The 17,987-nt window shown below is 45.7% G+C and overlaps 1 protein-coding gene across 3 annotated transcripts in view; it reads left to right on the top strand.

Moving 5' to 3' along the window:
• Cib4 (calcium and integrin binding family member 4) overlaps positions 1–17,987 on the top strand; it is an 89,276-nt gene that overhangs the window by 14,114 nt on the left and 57,175 nt on the right. For 2 of the 3 annotated variants that reach the window (XM_076834004.1, XM_076834005.1), the window contains exon 2: positions 12,308–12,468. In XM_076834004.1, coding sequence (XP_076690119.1) covers positions 12,308–12,468 — 161 coding nt within the window. Of the gene's footprint in view, positions 1–10,367; positions 10,538–12,307; positions 12,469–17,987 lie in introns of those variants that run through there. The other variant, XR_013088682.1, reaches the window with a different exon arrangement.

The following is a 17,987-nucleotide window of genomic DNA, read 5'->3' as shown; positions in this document are numbered from 1 at the left end:
TGTCTCTCTCAGCTCCAGGTTAAACCTGCCCTGTGCACACCCCAGCTACCTGGGATCTCCCAGGGAGTTAGCTCCGGGAACATTTTCTTTCCAAAAGGCCAGCACTCAGGAAATCCATTCTCCTGTTCCTTGTTCCCTGACAGTTTCCGACCCATATTTTCCCCCATTTGCATTCCCACAGCCTCCCCTGGGATCCAAGGCATCCAAAAATCTCTTTCTTGCCCCTCCTGAGGATCAGACTCAACACCACACTGTGTATCTTTGAAATCCCAGGATGCTTTAGGATGATTGACAGGACTGGGCATACAGGTGTGTAAATATATATGTGCATGTATGCACACATGAGTGGACTCACATGATTTGCCCCTAAAGAGAGCACAATCTCTCCCTCTTACAAAGGTCCTCAAAGATCTCCTGTTTCCCTTGGCCAGAGTTAGCCAGGTTAGGTGAGTACAGGTTCCAAGAGGACAGCTGAACGCCTTCTGTGTCATGTCACAGAGCAGGGCATGGCTTCCAGGAGCTCTGAGCCCTGCAGCAGGCTCTGCTGCTCCATGCTGCTTGAGTATCTGGAAAGGGAGATTGAGCTCTGAGTATCCTTACTGGACGTGGGGGTGGAAGGCAGCTTAATCCTGCGGACAGGTCTGAACTCAATGGAATGATGTTTGAAAACAATCACTGGGTGATTGACTTACTTTTCCAGAGTGTTCCTTTGGTCTCACAGTTCAGGATTCATGCTGATTTATGGAGCACAGGATTCCAGCAGCTCTGGGAAGGCTTCTGGTTTCTTCTGGGCTGGAGCTCATGGGGAGAGGTGGAAACAAGGAATTGCACTGGAATGCTGGGAGTCAGGGGGCTGAGGAAGAGAGAGGTCCGAGGTGGGACCCCAGCAGAAGCCCAGTCATGCTTCTACCTGCCTTGGACCACAAACCTTTTGGCAAAGGTAGGTGGGATAGGAGCCCCAATTTCTGTTGCAAAACAGGGCTGTGTTTGTTGGAGCCACAGAGAGACTGTGTGTTCTGGGTACTCAATCTCTCTCATTTAACCCACGAGGAAACTGAGGACTCATGTAGGGAAAGCCGAGTGTGTGCCCAAGGGTCTAGCTAGAAAGTCATGGAGCCAGACTTCAAACTCACATCTTCTGATCTGAAGTTAGTTCTCCCATGTGTGCAGGCAGCACCCCTCAACCTCGGCAGGCAGCAGAGGAGGGTGTAGAGCTTGCGGGCTTCAGGTTTGGCTTCCAGTCCTGCCTCTGTTAACCAAATGTATGAATTGGTCCACTGTCTGGATCTCAATTTTCTTATAAAGTGGTTATAGTCAGTGATGCTCTGGGGCCGGTTCATTCGGGATCCTGAAAGCCAACTGTGTGTGTTTCTTCCCAACCTGTGTTCAGTGGCATGAGGTGGGCCGGCTTGAAGTAGGTCATGGCAGAACTGTGGCTACCACAGAAATGACCAGAGGTAGCTGGGTGTAGTGGCTCAGACCTGTAGTCCCAGTGACTCAGGAGGCTGAGGCAGAAGGATCAAAATTTTGAGACCAGCCTGGGTAACTTAGCAAGACCCTGTCTCAAAATAAAAAGTGAAAAGGACTGGGGATGTAGCTCAGTGGTAGAGTACTGCAGGGTTCAATCCCCAGTACTGGAAAGAAAAAAGAAATAAAAGGGCAAATGTTACAAGTCAAGACTTTCCTCCCTCTAGACAGTTTGTTACACATTTCCCAGTATACCCCACATGTCCATCCTGGGTATAGAGCATATACAAATAATCACCAACTTATATGAAAGGGTCTCACACATGTTGAAGTACTTACAAATGTAGTCGCTGACGTTTGTCAATCGGCAAATATTGAGGAGCCTGGCCTTCCCGTGGGCTGACGCTTGGGCCTCTGTGAGCAATAGAGTACTGGGATTGATGGGCCAGGGCTGCACCCAGCCTTGTAATCGTTATGACCTTGTGCAAATCCTCCCTCCCTTCCTTCCTCTCCCTGCTCATCCCCTCCTAGGGATTCTAGAGAAGAAGCCAACTTTGCTTCAGGTACCAGAAGTGCCTGGAAATTTCCATCCCTGGGCACCCCTTAGCCAGTTGGTGAGGGTGTCGGGGGCAGTGGGAGTCTAGGCCTGCAGAATAGCCTAAAGCTTCCCACTGCCGGGTTTTATCTGGTTTCTGCTTGGCCTCCTGCCCTCCCTGCCCCGTTTCCCCTGCTCCTGCCCATCTCCCTGGGAGAACTTTTTTAAAACATCCTCATCTCAGGGACAGCGCCTAGGAAGCCCAACCTGAGATATCTGCTTTTGTATTTTTCAACCGCTTGTCAGTACTTGGTATGATGCCATGTCCCCTTTATTCTGCCTAGAATACAAGCCCACAGAGGCAGGGGCTTGATCAATTTTATTCACTCATGTATTCCCATGCCTGGAGCCATGTCTGGCACATAGTAGGTGACCAAAAGATATTTTGTTGGAAAAATTTTCTCAGTTCTCACAATGAACCTGTGAAGGAAAAGTTTGTCACCCCCATTTTACAAATGAGGTTGCAGTCTCAAAGAAGTTTAATGACTTATCTACATTGACGCTGACCGTGTGTGGCACAGCCAGGATTCTAAGCTCTGCCTGTGTGACTGCAAACCAAACTCAGCTTTGAAACCCAATCCTGTGTTTTTAGTTTCCAGAACATTCCAGGATGTTTTGTACCTCCTCAGTGCTTCTGAAACTGCTTCTTTTACAAAGATATATTCCTACTCACACTCTGAACTGACCACCACAGTGCCCTTTGAGTCCCTTGGCTCCCTGGACAGATTCCTTATGGTTCTTTCTCATGTTTGTTTTCTCTTTCTCTTCCTTGAAGTATGAGGGTAAGACTTAATCTTATTTATCTCTGCTTCCCTAGCACTTAATTTGGACCTGGTAGAAGTCATCAATCTGTGAATGTTTATTGCATGAAAGAAAGGAAGGAAAGCAGGGAGGGAGGGAGAAAGGAAAGGAAGACAGGACAGAGGGAGGGAGGAGAGGAAGATGTTCTGACTGGGGAAACAGAGAGGGTGACCCCCATATGGACAGGAAAGGTAGTGGGAGGTTGCTGTGGAAGCCAGGGGAGACTTCTTGTCGTGTGGTGGTGTGGAGACAGCTCTGATCAGTCATCCCTTTATCTTTGGGTCATGTTCTGGAGCAGAATGTAATCTGGTACCCAACAGACAGCCTGGTAGTCAGCAAGGGCTGAGTAAATGGTGAATGAATGAATGATAACGTGGTATAAAGAATAAGACTCAATTTGGAGTCTGATTATAAGGTTCGAATTTTGTGGCCCTTTGTCCAGCTTTTCCTCCTCTTCCCCAGCAGCTGTTTCGGTCCAAGCATCATGTGTCTCCCTAGATATCACCTCCCTGTGGCTGTGCTTGGACAAGTTTTCTATAAAGGGAACCGCCATATCTGTTCTCTTCTGACTTCAGCAGTCTTTTGTTTAGATGGTAAACTCAGTCTCCATGGTTCAGCACAGGAGGCTCTTCCTGAGTGTGCAGTGATAAGAAGATGGATGTCCCCTGGGGCCAAATTGCCTGAGCTTGAGTCCTACCTAGATTACTCTCTAGCCATTTGGCTTGGAGAAAGTCACTTAATCTCTCTTTAACTATGTTGTCTCACCTATAAAGTGGGGATCATAACAGTAGTTACATAATTGGAACTTGTAAAGACTCATTGAGTTATTGCTTAGGATGTTCCCAGGTCTACACATGCTGACCAGCAAATGAGTGCCCCTGTTTTAGCTTTTTTTGCTGCTGTGACTGAAGAATCTGACCAGAACAATTTTAGAGAAGGAAAAGTTTATTTGAGGGCTCATATTGCAAGGTGGCCAGTGCCCCACCAGTAATTTTTCTTGCGCAGGAAGGGATAAGCCACCTGAGAAAATAAAGTCTGAAATAATTAGCGAAGAAATGAAAGGCAAAGTCAGAAAAATAGTTTTAAATGCAGAGCGCTTGATAGGTCCAGCCCACACAGGAGCTGGAGTTGAAAGTTTAAAAAATGGCTCCTTCTTTATTTAAGAGAGAGCATCAAAAGCAGGGATAAGGTTTTAGAGGTGGAGTCTTACTTCATGATGTCTTGCAGTCAACAGGTTGATTGGCATCTAGGCAAGCCACACCCATCTCTGAGAAGCTGTGTGGCTACAGCAGGTCACCCCATCTCCAGTGCTGTGTGGGACCTGGCAGAGTTGAAGAGAAATTCACCTGTATCTGGGAGGTCTTAACCAGTGGGATTGCCACTGGAGGTTCCCAGATACCAGATTTTTCTATTCACTTACTACAATGCCACACAGAGTTCACAGATGGCTCTCAACAGGCTCATAGTTTCAGAGGTCTTAGTCCATAAAAAGTAGGCTCCATTCCTCAGGGCTTGAGGTGAATATCATGGTGGGAGAGGGTGACAGAGGAAAGCAGCTCACCTATTAGTGACAGGAGGCAGATAGACTCCACTTGCCAAATACACATATATATACCAAAGACATGCCCCAATTCCTACTTCCTCCAGCCACATCCTAGCATTTCAGTTAATCCCATCAGGGATTCACTCACTGATTAGGCTGGCTATAACCCAATCATTTCTCCTCCAAACCTTCTTGCATTGTCTCACAATGGAAGCTTTCGGGGGACACGTCACATCCAAACTATAACAGCCCCTCTAGCTGATCCATCACCATTTCTGTAAAACCCCCTCCACCACCTTTTACCATTCTATGTCCTCTCATGTCTGGGTAACTTTGTCCATACTGTCTCTTCTTGGAATGTACTCTCCCCCATTCTTCTCCCTGGGAAGATCTTATTTTTCATCTTTCAAGTCTCAGTTCAGATGTTGCCTCTATGTCTGTTAAATCTGTCTGGACTCTCCCAGGATGTCCTGGGGGCTCTCTCCTGTGATGGCTGCATTGGAAACTGAGGCAATAATCTTATTGTGTTGCACTTGCCTGTTCATTAGTCTGAGTGCCTTCAAGTTCCAGGCCTGCTCCCAAGCTATTTAGCGTACCTCCCCTAATACAAATAGGTCCTGGTGAAGATCCAATTTTACCAAAATTAATCTATAAATTCAGTGACATCCCAATAAAAACTTAACAAGGGTTCTAAATTTACATTTTTACAAGCTAATCCTAAAAGTCATCTAGAAGAAAAAAACGGGGAAAATATCCAGGCAAATCTTGACACAGTAAGAACAATGAGAAGGGAATAGCCTATCTATAAACATTTACTATAAAGTGATCAATAGAGTGCTACTGGTACAAGAATAGATAACTTAATCAAAGGAACAGGAGTAAGAAACAGATCCATAGAAATCTAGTGTACCATAAAGGAACATTTTAAATTAGTAAGAAAGGACGAACTGTTCAAACAGACTAACTGGTTTGAGGACAATGGAGTTCCCACTTGGGAAAAAATTAAGTTAGATGTTATATTGGTGATTATTTTGCTTCCTGAAAAGAGAATTCAATTGCTTCAACAACCAGCAACAAACAGTTAGAATTTGACATTAAAAACACAACACCATTTATATTAGTATCAGAAAGAAAGAGAAGGGTGCAGGGCAAGAAAAGATAAACAGGCAGGCTTATGTATAAATCTAACAAAATATGAATAGGATCAATATGAAGAAAACTATAACACTCTGATGAAGGGAAACTCTGATAAATAAAATATTCCATGTTCATGAACAGGAACACTCAATGTTATTAGACATCGGTTCTTCCAATTTAATGTACAGACTCAACACACTCCAAATCAAAATCCCAACAAGTCATTGTGTGGATTTAAGCAAACTGATTCTACAGTCTGTATGGAAGGGCAAAAGACCTGGAATAACCAACACAGTACAAAAGAACAAAAATATTCTTCAATAGATGAATGGTCAAACAAACAGTGGTACATAAGTATGACAGAATATTACTCACTGACAAAGAGAATGGTGCTATCAAGACTCAAGAAATTATGGAGGAAATATAAGTATGTGTTGCTAAGTGAAAGAAATTAGTCTGAAAAGGCTATATGCTATATAATTCCAATTATATTACATTCTGGAAAGGGTAAAATTGTAGAGACAGAATGATAAATGGTTTCTAGTGGTTCATTTGGGGGATGAATAGATAGAGTATGGGGCATATTCTATTCTGTATGATACTATGATGGTGGATACATGGATGGCACCATACATTTTTTTAATACCCACAGAATTGTACAACTCAGAGAATGAATCCTAATGTAAACTATGGACTTCAGTTAATAATAATGTGTCAATACTGGTTCATCAATTATAACAAATGTACCACATGAAAGCAAGATATTAATAGTAGAGGAAACTGTTGCATGCAAGGGTAGGGTACAGTTGATAGATGGGAATTCTGTACTTTCTGGTGTGATTTTCTGTAAATCTAGTACTGTTCTAATAATGTCTACTAAAATTTTGTAAAGTAATTAATATACTTGGAGAAAAATTGGAAGCAAAAGTATCCGACAATAGTAGATTAATCATACATTCTGGGTTCCTCAGTTCCTTAAACTTCTAGTTTAAACTTGTCCTAATGTTCCTTCTGGATTAGTATTTGTCATTCTCAAAAGTGTATTGGGTCAGATGATAATTTATTGGTCACCCTAGACAAAAGGTTATTTTTGCTAATATATAAGAAATTCCTATAAAGGAATAAGAAAAAAAGATAATCCAGGAGAAAAGTAAGTAACATATTTGAATAAGTTTCACTTTTAATCTGTTTACAACCATATTTGAAGTGGGTTTCTCATAGAAAGTACATAGTTGAATTGCAGTTTAAAGAAAAAAATCCAATCCAGTTGGAAAACTATACCTTATAACTGGGATGCTTAGACCATATACATTCAATTTTTTATTACAGTATTTGAAATAGCTATATTAGTATCCATACAGAGGAGATTTCAGAGTAAGAAATATTTCCAAAGACAAACACTTCATCAAGAGGACATAATAATACCAAATATATATGTCCTAAAAAGAAAGTTTAAAATACATGAGGCAAAAGAGAACAGCAAGGAGAAATAGACAAACTCATAATCAGTTTGAGATAGTAAGTCCTCTTGTCCTTATTTTATAATTTTCTATTTTTTCTATATGAGAACTTCTTTTATTTCTTAAGTGCTTACTCAAACTTAAGGTCCTTTTCAGATTAATTTATAATTTCTAGTTTCTCTAATATAAATTATCACATTTGATTAGTTAATAAGATGTCTATCTTGGCATTGAACTTCCCCATCTGTTTTATAATTTTTGTCTGTGAGCTCATCTTCAACAGGAGTTATTTTTCATGGGAGTTCTTTAAGTACTCTGAGTTATTAAAGCCTCCTTAGGGATAATTTCACTATGGTCTCCTATTCTTTTTTCAGGGGGTGGGGAGGAAAGTATTGTTTTTTCCTGACCCTCTGTTACCAATTTTTGCTTCATTTCTGGTAGCTAAATTTTTTTTTAAATCACCCCTCTTTTTTTCTTTCTCCTCCTTCTCCTTATCTTTCTTTGTTTTTGAGCTTAGTTGTATTTTAAAATAAAATTTTAAAAAGTTATACAACATCTTGCTGTTTGGATCAGGCTTGGGAAATTTCTGCATCTGATTTGATTTCGGTTTTGATTAGATGTCTTAATAGGGCTCCCACAGCAAAATCTTGAAGTTTTTCTGTTTCTTGTCCTTTGTCTTGGAATTATAGGATTATAATAAATTGGGGTTGTTTTTTTGAATTGAGAAATAAAAACACTTTAGGATTACAAGTTGTGTATGCCTTTTTGGGCAGAGACTAGAACTTGCTTTATGGGAGATATTCTTATGTTCTGGAATGTACCACTTAACTCTTTGAGCTCTATTCATACAAAGCGAGAGGCTACCTGTTGGTCTTGGTAAGTATGGAAACTCACTGATGGGCCCTAAAGGAGATCACTTACTCTGAGATGTATAGTACTTTAATACTACACAGTTTGTGAATTGGTCAAATTATGTCTCTGAGGATCATTCTATTTAGAATATCACTATCTCCTAATTTGGAATTAGACCATCCTATGCCTGAAATTACTGTGTTTTTACAAAGTTGTGTGGATTGCTCTGGGATTCCCTGCTTGTACAAGATAAGGAGCTGGGATGCAGAAGAATATGGGAGAGAAGTGCTCACTTCTCCAGCTGAGGTTGAAGCTAACTAAGGTGGTCCAACCTGGACCTGGGAGTTAGGATTCCACATGAGGTGCTATTTTAACCTGACCCTCCCAGATTTGGGGGAATTCCCTGTAGGTATTTTTCTTGATTTTCCTATGATGAATGATATGGACAAGAAGATAATTCTGGTGCAGAACAAGAGGGCTTGGATGTGAGAGGAAAAAACTACTTCCTCTGATAGAGTGGAGTGACTGAGACTTGGACTCTGAGGAGGGGGAAGTTGGGATAGGCCTGGCCCTGGAAGGAGCTTTCTCCTAAGGTGGGGAAGGAGCTTGTGAAGGACTTTGAAATGAGCTCTGGGACATGTGCTCTCGAGCCACTTCTGAGAACAAAATAACATACACCCTGAAGAGCACTTCCTGTTTCCCCCAAGGTTGTAAGAAATTTGGTTATCTTGCCTCTGGCTGAAGTACAGAGTTGGGAGAAAGCTCTGCTTATGCTCTGGGAGGAGGACTGAGACCTGATGGTTCTGGGTACAAATGGGCCTGGGAGAGAGCTGGACAGAGTGGTGGCCAGCGAAGCTGAGCAGGGAGCTGGCTGGAGCACACAGGGCTTGGCAGGCCATTTGAAGGAACTGGGCCTTATCTTGTAAGCTATGGGGAGCCACCGCAGGATATTAAGAGAGATGGAGATGTGATCAACCTTGTATTACATAGAAGGAAAAGCAGACTCTTTCAAATTTAGAGACAGCTGCAGTAGATGTCTGCTGCTTTCATTTTCCCAGCACCTCTTCTGCCCCTCCGGTGACCACAGAACCCTCTCCCATGGGGAACATACCCCATGGGTGACTTGGGTAGAACTAATTGCAATCTTCCGCCAAACAGCGAGTGTGCTCATGACCCTGTCCAGGCCACTGGGAGGGCCTCATTGGGCCATGTGTGCTGCCTCAGGGGCAGAACTGTGATTCAAGTTTGGCCCCACCAACTGGGTCTAGGACTTCCCAACAGAAATTCTAGAAAAGACCATCTTGTTCTGATGGGGTCTCTAAATGGACAGTATAAGAATCTAGGGTTCTTGGTGAGCAGGGTGGCTTTCTGTCACATGGAGAGAAGATATTTGAGAGATGGCATGAGTCAGAGCCCTAAGGACACAGCTTGAGGAACAAGTCCAGCCATGGATAGTACTAGGTGCAAACAGGCAGGTGGAGGAAAGGACCCTAAGGACATTACTGCATTTCTAGATTCAGCCATCCACGAAACCTACTTGATCCTCCCCTTCACATGAGACAATAATGTTTTTCTTGCTTGATCTCATACTTGCATGTTCTTCCTGCTTTGCTCTTCCTTGACTCAATAGCTTCAAGTCACGTGACATCTGAGATCTCCTCCACCTTGTTATCCTCCTCTGGTCGGAGATGTCCATGCTAGGTCCATGGGGAAATCTTTCTGTTGTTTTTATTTGTTTTTGTACTAGGGATTGAACCCAGGGATGTTTAACTACTGAGCCACATCCCCAGGCCTTTTTATATTTTATTTAGAGACAGGTCTCGCCGAGTTGCTCAGGGTCTCACTGAGTTGCTGAGAGCCTTGCTAAGTTGCTGAGGCTGGCTTTGAACTCGTGATCCTCCTGCTTCAGCCTCCTGAGCAACTGAGATTACAGGCGTGAGCCATTGCACCTGGCTCCTGGGGAAACCTTTCTAAGGGTTGTGTTACAATAAAGTACATGATGGACTCTTTTCTGAAGAACTGGGATATAAGGTTGAATCTTGTGATCAGATGCTGCTGAGCCCTCTTGAGGGGTCCCTAGTCATGGCTACGTATTATCTGAAGTAACCACACTTCTGTAAAGCACAAGGGAGTTCTAGGGTCAGCACCTAGCACAACCTCAGTTTCTAAGTGAGAGGGAAAGGAGCAAGAGGATCCCAGGGCTGCCCTGAAATAGAGATGAAACTACTCAATCACCTTAACTGGTTGTTAATGAGCTGATCCATAATTTAAAAGTAGCTTTAAGAAATGGCAAGAGGGCTGGGGATGTGGCTCAAGTGGTAGCGCGCTCGCCTGGCGTGCGTGCGGCCCGGGTTCGATTCTCAGCACCACGTACAAACAAAGATGTTGTGTCCGCCGATAGCTAAAAAATAAATATTAAAAAATTCTCTCTCTCTCTCTCTCTCTCTCTCTCTCTGTCTCTCTCTCTCTCTCTCTCTCTCCTCTCTCACTCTCTCTTTAAAAAAAAAAAAAGAAAAGAAAAGAAATGGCAAGAGGAGAGCCAGACATGGTGGCAGATGCCTGTAATCCCAGCTACTCAGGAGGCCAAGGCATGAGTATCACAAGCTCGAGGCCTGTCTCAGCAACTTGGAGAGGCCCTGTCTTAAAATAAAAAAAGGCTGGGGGATGTGGCTCACTGGTTAACTGCCCCTGGGTTCAATCTCCATACCAAAAAAAAGAAAAGAAGAAAGAGAGGGAAGGAGGGAAGGAGGAAGAAGAAAAGAAAGAAGGAAGGAAGGAAGGGAGGGAGGGAGGGAGTGCAAGAGGAAGCAGGTAGGAGGAGTATGAAATCAGACCCACCTGAACAGAGGTGGGGTGTGTGTGTGTGTGTGTGTGTGTGTGAGAGAGAGAGAGAGAGAGAGAGAGAGAGGGAATGGCATGTCAACTTCCTCCCTGGGTCTCTGTAGTCACTTTCATGAAGGTGTCCTGAGGACCTGGATTTAGACTCCTACAGGATGACCCTCCAGGGCCTGTGGAGCTGGGCCCAACCTTACCAAGTCCTGCTCTTTTTCCTGGCTGCTCTTTTCCCCGCTACTCAGTTACCGACAAAATTAAAATCAGATGTCTGTCATTTGGGTGCTCTTAAGTCTTATGGCCTTATAAGGCCACCATGCCTTTTAACACAGGGGAGGAGATGGACCGAGCCCTCAACCTGTAATACTGCGGGGACTTCGATATCCCATTTCTACTGAACTCATCTCCTTCCTTCCTCCTCCCTTTCTTTCTCTCCTTCCCTCCCTCCTGAGGCTGTTTTCTCCTTTGTCTTGTGTCAAGACAAGTATAAAACAGATCCTGTTTCTTGATTTCCTCAAAGTAGCCCCAGCATAAGGCATATGCAGCACATTTTCCCTACCTGTAATTGGGAGAGCTTGTGCATCCTAGCACAAAAACACCTTAAAGTCAAATATCAGCTGATTCCTTCCTCATGTCCCCACCCTCATGTTCCCTCCTTGAGGTTCCCCCCACCAGGCCTCTTCCCACCCCACCCCCACACTCCCAGAGCCTCATCTTTCTTTCTCCTATGGAGTGGCTCAGTCCTATCCCCGGCCCCAGCCTGACTCTGGGACAGTCTGTCTGCTCAGAAATTCACTCAGGACCAGTTTTAAAATTACTTTTCCTTTACCACAATCAAATTATGAGTCTTAACTCCTTCCCCTACCAGTCTCTAAAGGCATGTCAAATCCATCCATAGTATGGATGCCTGTAATCCTAGTAGCTCGGGAGGCTGAATCAGGAGGATCACGGGTTGAAAGCTAGCCCCAGCAACTTGTGAAGCTTTAAGCAACCTAGCAAGACCCTGTCTCAAAACAAAACATAAAAAGGGCTGGGGATGTGGCTCAGTGGTTAAGTGCCCTTGGGCTCAGTCCCTGGTACTGGAAAAAAAAAAAAATTCCATCCTCCTTTTGACATGAATCATGCCACACCTTTGGAGGGCAGAAGTAGCTAGAATGACTGCCGGTTGTTTAAATAGCAACTTTTATTTTTGATTGCTTCTTAAGAGATGCCCAGAGAGGTCCCCACCAATCTTGCAGGTCTAGCTTGATACATCACGCCCACCTGGCCTCATCTTCTTGCTTATCACATGTCTATTCTCATCCTGCCTCTCTGTAGAACAGCCTTCCGGAAATAGCCCAAGCCCATGTTTCCTGCTTTCCTCTACCTCCTGAGCTAGACTGCCAGCCTTAAGCCTTGAGCCATAGGAAAGCCCTTATTCTCTCCCAGCAACAGCTCAGAGCCCTCTGCTTTCCTGGGGTCAGTCCCTCTTGCCATTCTACCTCTGTGTGGCTGAGAGTCTCAGCATGTGGTTCACATCCAGGGCTCCTAACTTTGATAAGTCCCCAGCGCCCTGTGGGCCTAGCTCATGAGAAGCTAAAAAATATTCATCCGGCTCTGCTGTACCTTGGGCCCTGGAAGGAAGGAGTCATGCTGGAATTTGGTCTCCAAGATGTTGTACAAACTGCAGACTTGATGTCCCCCTGCTTCTCATGCTGGACCAGGGAGTCTGGAAAAGGGCAGGGAGCCCTCAGAGGCAAGACTCGGGCCAGGATGGATCTCCTCTAAACTCCCTTCAAGTGGTGAGTAGCTCTCTCCTTTACTTGGGCCTCTTTCCCTCCCTGAAAACTGAGGGGTTGGACTCAGTGAGGCCCAGGGAAATAACCCTCCTGGGAAGGAGTTCATGATGGTATCTGGAGCAAGGTGCCTCACAAGACCAGAGGCTGTGCTGCCTGCTCCAGAGGGGTCAGGGCTGGGTAGCTACCGGCCTGGGAGGCACAGGATGCTGGGTTCTGAGGAACTGAAGAGCCCTGTGTGGCTGGGACGCAGTGGGTGAGAGAGAGTCACTAAGGATGAGGTTGGAGAGATAGGCGGACACCTTGGAGACCATGGTGAGGCGTCAATATTTATTCTAACTACAATGGAAGCCACGGAAATTTTCAGGGAGAGCTTGACGTGATCTATCCATGTTCTTAAAAGATCATGTTCAGGCCAAGGGTGTAGCTCAGTGGTAAAGCCCTTGCCTAGCAGGCTCAGAGTTTGATCCTTAGCACCACAATAAACATAATATTAATAAATAAGAAGATTATGTTGCCTCTGTGTAGAGAATAAACCAGAGGGAGGTTCCAGTGGCCCCGGGGAGCCCTGTGGGAAAGCCAGTGAAGGTGTCCAGGGGAGAGAGGAGCATGCTTCAGAATAGGCTGATCAGCGGAGATGCTTGTGCATGGAACCAAAGCACATTTTGGAGGTAGAAGTAATAATTGTTGCCATTGATATGGGGGTGAGGGTTCTGGAAAACCTGGACCTCTTAGCACCTAGTTAGGACAGGACCACTTCACTAGGACTCAGGTACCTGGCCATATGTTTGTCAGTGATTCAGCCTACCTCAGCGGGAGGGAGGGTTGGGTTGATTGAGGGCTCACCCAACTTTGCTTCCAACTTAGAAGGGATTAAGGTAGGAGCCTTGTGCCTTGCTTCCAATGATGTGGGAAGGGGAAGAACTGTGGGGGAGAGGAGTGGAAGCCTATGGCAAGTAGTAGGGCCAACCCCCCCAAGTGAACCAGTGCTGGGACAGAGCACCCCAAATACCAACAGCCTCTAAGCCTTCCACCTTTTCCCCCTGGCTGCCCATCCTCTGGGGTAGTGAGATTGGCCCTCCAATCTAGCTCCAAGAACCCTCTTTTCTACAAGGGGCTCAGGGGGGTGACTTCCTGCTTCAGGGCTTACTGGCCAGGACTGACAGATGGCAACTCAATCAATTGGATTTGCCTGGTCTATGATTGGCACTCTTTGGGAATGGAATTAGAGGTGGGGTTGTGTGAGACAGGGGAAGAGGGAGGAAAGCAAATAGGGGCTTGGTGTAAGAGGAGTGGGCCGTTTGCTAAATAAAATGTAAATCTGTGCTATGGTGGCTGCCAAGAAGAAAGAAGTGGCTGATGAAAACCATATGTCTCCGGGTAAGTGGAAGGAGCTCTGCTCTGTGCGCACGAGCACATGTTGAAGATGTTGCTGTTGGTCCTTCATGCAATGGAAAAATCTCCCATTTCAAAGAAAACAGTGTTAAGAGGCACTCTGAAACAAACCACATTTCGCAATCAAGTAGTTTACAAGGTCAGCAAAGGAAGGACAAAATAAGCCAGCTGAAAAGGTCTTGCTCAATGACAAAATTTGCTCAAAAGTTCAATGTTACAGGCTAAAACTGTAACTTAGGCTCATTCCATAGTGGGTTTTAAAAAAAATTCTTTATATTTTAAGAGCCAAAAAAGATGAACCTCGGCAGGGATGGAGAAGGAGATAAAAGTGTTTTAAGTGTTGGCGTGGTGATTGCATTTGCTGATATTTAAAAAAAAAAAAGTCATTTTTTAAAAGTGTGAATTGTATTTTTACTTTTTCTAAATTGATCCTAGGCAAACTAAAACCAAACAGACAAACATCACTACTGTTCACTCTTAGTCTAAGAACAGAGTTCTAATTTCTTCCTCCAGCATTTGGGTTCTACAATGATGTGGTTCCACCCTGAATTTCCCTCCACTGAAGGCTGTTGCTGGCTGGCCCTGCCCCCATCCCTGTCCATCCTGTTTGCAGGCTGGGCCTGTGAGACCCCATGGTCCCCTACTTCATTTGTCCTGTGATGCCCTTTCTAGTGGCTATATAGAAAAAGCCCTTTTCCTTACTCTCTCTTTCTCTTTCTCTCTCTTTTGTACTAGGGGTTGAACCCAGGGCCTTGTGTATGCTAAGCATAAACTCCACCACTGAGCCCCATCCCCAAACCCTTGTTAGCTATTTTTGAAGGTTTTCAATCTCCAAATTCTACCCATTCCACTCTAATTTCCATCTGATTCTCTTGATTCCAGTTCTTCCTGAAATTTTCCATCTTGTCATCTATTTTCTTGACCATATTAATCGCAGCTATTTTAAAGTCTGGATCAGAAAACTCCCAAGATCTGGATCACCTGTGGGGCTGTTTCTATTATGGAGATGGTTTTGGGCTCCGACTGATGTTACCTTTCATCACAGAGGATTTATTTTTGCTTTCCGGAAAGCAGTCAGGGGAGCGGAAGGTCATCCTAATCCAGTCTGGGATTGAGCTGGTCTGACGCTGGCGGTTGGACTTTGTGAGGGCTGCTCTATTTCTGGTTCATCCTTCTTCCTAATGCATAACTTCTCTGGGGTTCTCACTGAAAATCTGGCTTGTTTTTCAGGGTCGTTTCTCATGGGTGAACCTTCAATTCTAAGTTGGTCTTCCAAGCCTCATGTTGGTGCCAATAACTGTGCTCAGTTATCCGTCTTTTAGCTCCACTCCACCACTTGGGTGGGCGCTAGAAGAAAGGGTCCTTTAACCTTGACACTCACCTCGTGTGCTTCTCTTCTCCCAGAGACCCTGGCCCTCAGGTCTTGCTTGCCTTGCAATTTGAGCTCCAAGTTTGCTCTCCCAGCTCCCAGGAGATTGTCAAAATCATCCACTCAAGTTCTTGGTGTCTTAATCTCTCTTTGCTGCTTGGTCTTTAGCCCCTTGGTCTCCAAATCAGCATCTGAAGGGAAGAGAAGCATTGAATGTCGCCTCCATGCATTTCCTCTCTCTCTGGCTCCTGATCTCTTCAGTTCTGCTGCCTTCAAACAGATGGCTTTTGTATTTCGTCCAGCTCATTCCTGATGGGAGGACTGTCCTCTAACACCGGGCTCTGACATCCCAGGAAGTGGAATGCTCTGTCCACTGCATTCGAATGCGAACTCCCTGAGGGCAGGAACTGGTGTCTCCTTCCCCACTGGGATCCCTGGCTGAATCCCCATCCCCATAGCTTTAAGTGTCACCTGTGTCTAGACATTTCCAAATGCCTGTCTGCAGCCCAGAGCTTTGTTCTGAGCTCTTAGGCCCACCTATCTAACTGCCCCTTGTCATTTTCACGTGTCTATCACACAGACATCTCAAACTCAACGCGTCCAGAATCTTGTTTTTTCACCCAAATTTGCATTTCCTCCTCCCAGGCTGCTGTAGGTCAGAACCCCTGAGGGTCACCATTGACAGTTTCTGCTCCCTCCCCTCCCACAGCCCATCTCCCAGTGTGGGTCATTCCACCTTGAGATGTCACATGAAGTCATCCAGTTCCCGCCTTCTTGCAACCACACACCGCTCCCCTCCTGCAGGTTGTTTCCGCAGTCTCCTCACGGTTCTCCTCAGAGCCACATGGCCTCCTTCCAACGTATTCTCCAGCCACCCTACAGCCAGAGTGATCCCTTGAAAACCAAAATCTGATTATGTCATTTCTCGGCATAGCACCCTCCAATGACTTTCCATTCTTTTAAAGGAAAGCTTTGAAGATAAACCCTCAAGGATCCTGGGGGGAGCCTGCTGATCTGCCCCCAGCCCCCTCCTGGGCTCAGCTCTTGACCCACACAATGGCCTCATGGTTTTCTTTGTTTTTCCAGCACCTCAAGTTTCTTCCAGGGGATCCTTCCCAGGCTTCTCCTGCCTGGAGATACACTTTCCCTCAGGTCTGGCTTAATGTCCCTCTCCTCAGAGGAGCCTCTCTGACTCCTGAGTAGATGACATAGCCCTGTTAGCTCACCGTCACGTGTCACAGTGCAGGGAAACCACACAGCCACTTGAGTGATCATTTAATCCATTTCTCCCCTACTGCCTTCTAATCTCCTTGTCACCACTCCATCCCCAGCATGAACAAAGTGCCTAGGACACTTTAAAAGAGTCTTAAGTAACTTTTTTGAATAAATGAACATAAGACAAGGACAGCAGATGGCCAAGCCCAAATCCCAGCCACCCAGCAGAGACAGACTGAACACACTCAGCAGAGAGGGTGGCGGGGAGCAGACTTCAGTTAGCAGGTGTCTAAGAGCGTGGCCACAGAAATAAGAAATTCTAAACCGCTGTCTAAGGCAGTGTTCTTATTGCCTGGTAGAAAGCACTGACCAGGGAGCCCACAGCCCTGGGTTCCAGTCCCAGGCCCCGCACAAATCAGGACAAATAGCATTTTTATAATGCTTCTTGGTTTACAAGGCGTTTCCACCGATAGAATCTCATTAGACCAGCTCTGGGACCTCCAGCCAGCAGCTTTTAGAGGCCTGGAGGGAGGGAGGAGATGGGCCGGGTTCCCAGAGCCAGTTGAGCTGCAGTCTCCTGCCTGTGTTCTTAGGCCTCAGTCTGTGCATCTGTCAAGTAAAGGTGCTGTGAACTGATGTCTAAGGTTCTGTCTGTGAAATTCTAGAATTAAGAATTCTCAACTTTTTTGAATAAATGAACCAGAAAGCAAGTGTTTGGAGTCTCCTTTCACATCAAATAGCCGCGCCCACTTTCAGCACAAGTGGCAGGGCAGACTCAGCAGAGGCCTAGCAATCCCAGGGCTGATGTAGCATGATGTCACATGAAAACGGACCCTGGAACAGGATGATTGTGTGGATTGTTTGACAGCTGACCCTAGACAGCAGGTAGGAGGCTGAGAGAGAGGCAGGAAAGAGGAAAGCCCAGCTGGGCATCCAAGTGTGTCAGGTGCCCTCTGCCTCTAAGATCCTGACTCTTCCTGGACCTGCTAAAGCCACAGAGGCCCTCCAGAGCTGTCACCCAGCAGTATGGGCAGGGAGCTTTTCTCCACCAGCTCCCACCCCCACTGGCTGAAGCTCTCCCTGGAGTGTTACTCTGAGCTTCTGGGCTGTTGTTTACCCACGTGATGTGGAGATGTCTTAATAGAGAAAACTCCAGACCAGAAAATGAAGGCTCAAGAATCCTCGAGGCAACACTGTCAGTGGGAGGTGGATGAAGCTCACATGGACCCACCCAAGCCGCAGTGCTTGAAACCAGAGTGACGTGGGGCACCCTGGGTCTGATGCAAGATGAAAAGGGCAGGGTCACCCCTGTCCAGAGCCCAAGAACATTGCCTTCCACATGCCCACCAGTCCTCCCTGTTCTCTGTCAAGAACTTGCATCCTCTTTCCTGGGGAGATTTTCTGTATCCTGGGCCATTGGAACTTGGGCACGTGTGTCGGGCAGTCTGTGTCAGCAAAGCCTTGGGAAGCAAACCGCAGGGCAGTGAGTGACAGCCGGAGTGGCTGCTGTGGTGGAGGTAGCAGAGAAGCAGCCGGTGACATAGGT

The sequence above is a fragment of the Callospermophilus lateralis genome, chromosome 14 (genome assembly GCF_048772815.1).
Source record: "Callospermophilus lateralis isolate mCalLat2 chromosome 14, mCalLat2.hap1, whole genome shotgun sequence".
In the NCBI taxonomy this organism is placed as follows: Eukaryota; Metazoa; Chordata; class Mammalia; order Rodentia; family Sciuridae; genus Callospermophilus; species Callospermophilus lateralis.
This window is presented reverse-complemented; position numbering and strand designations above follow the sequence as displayed.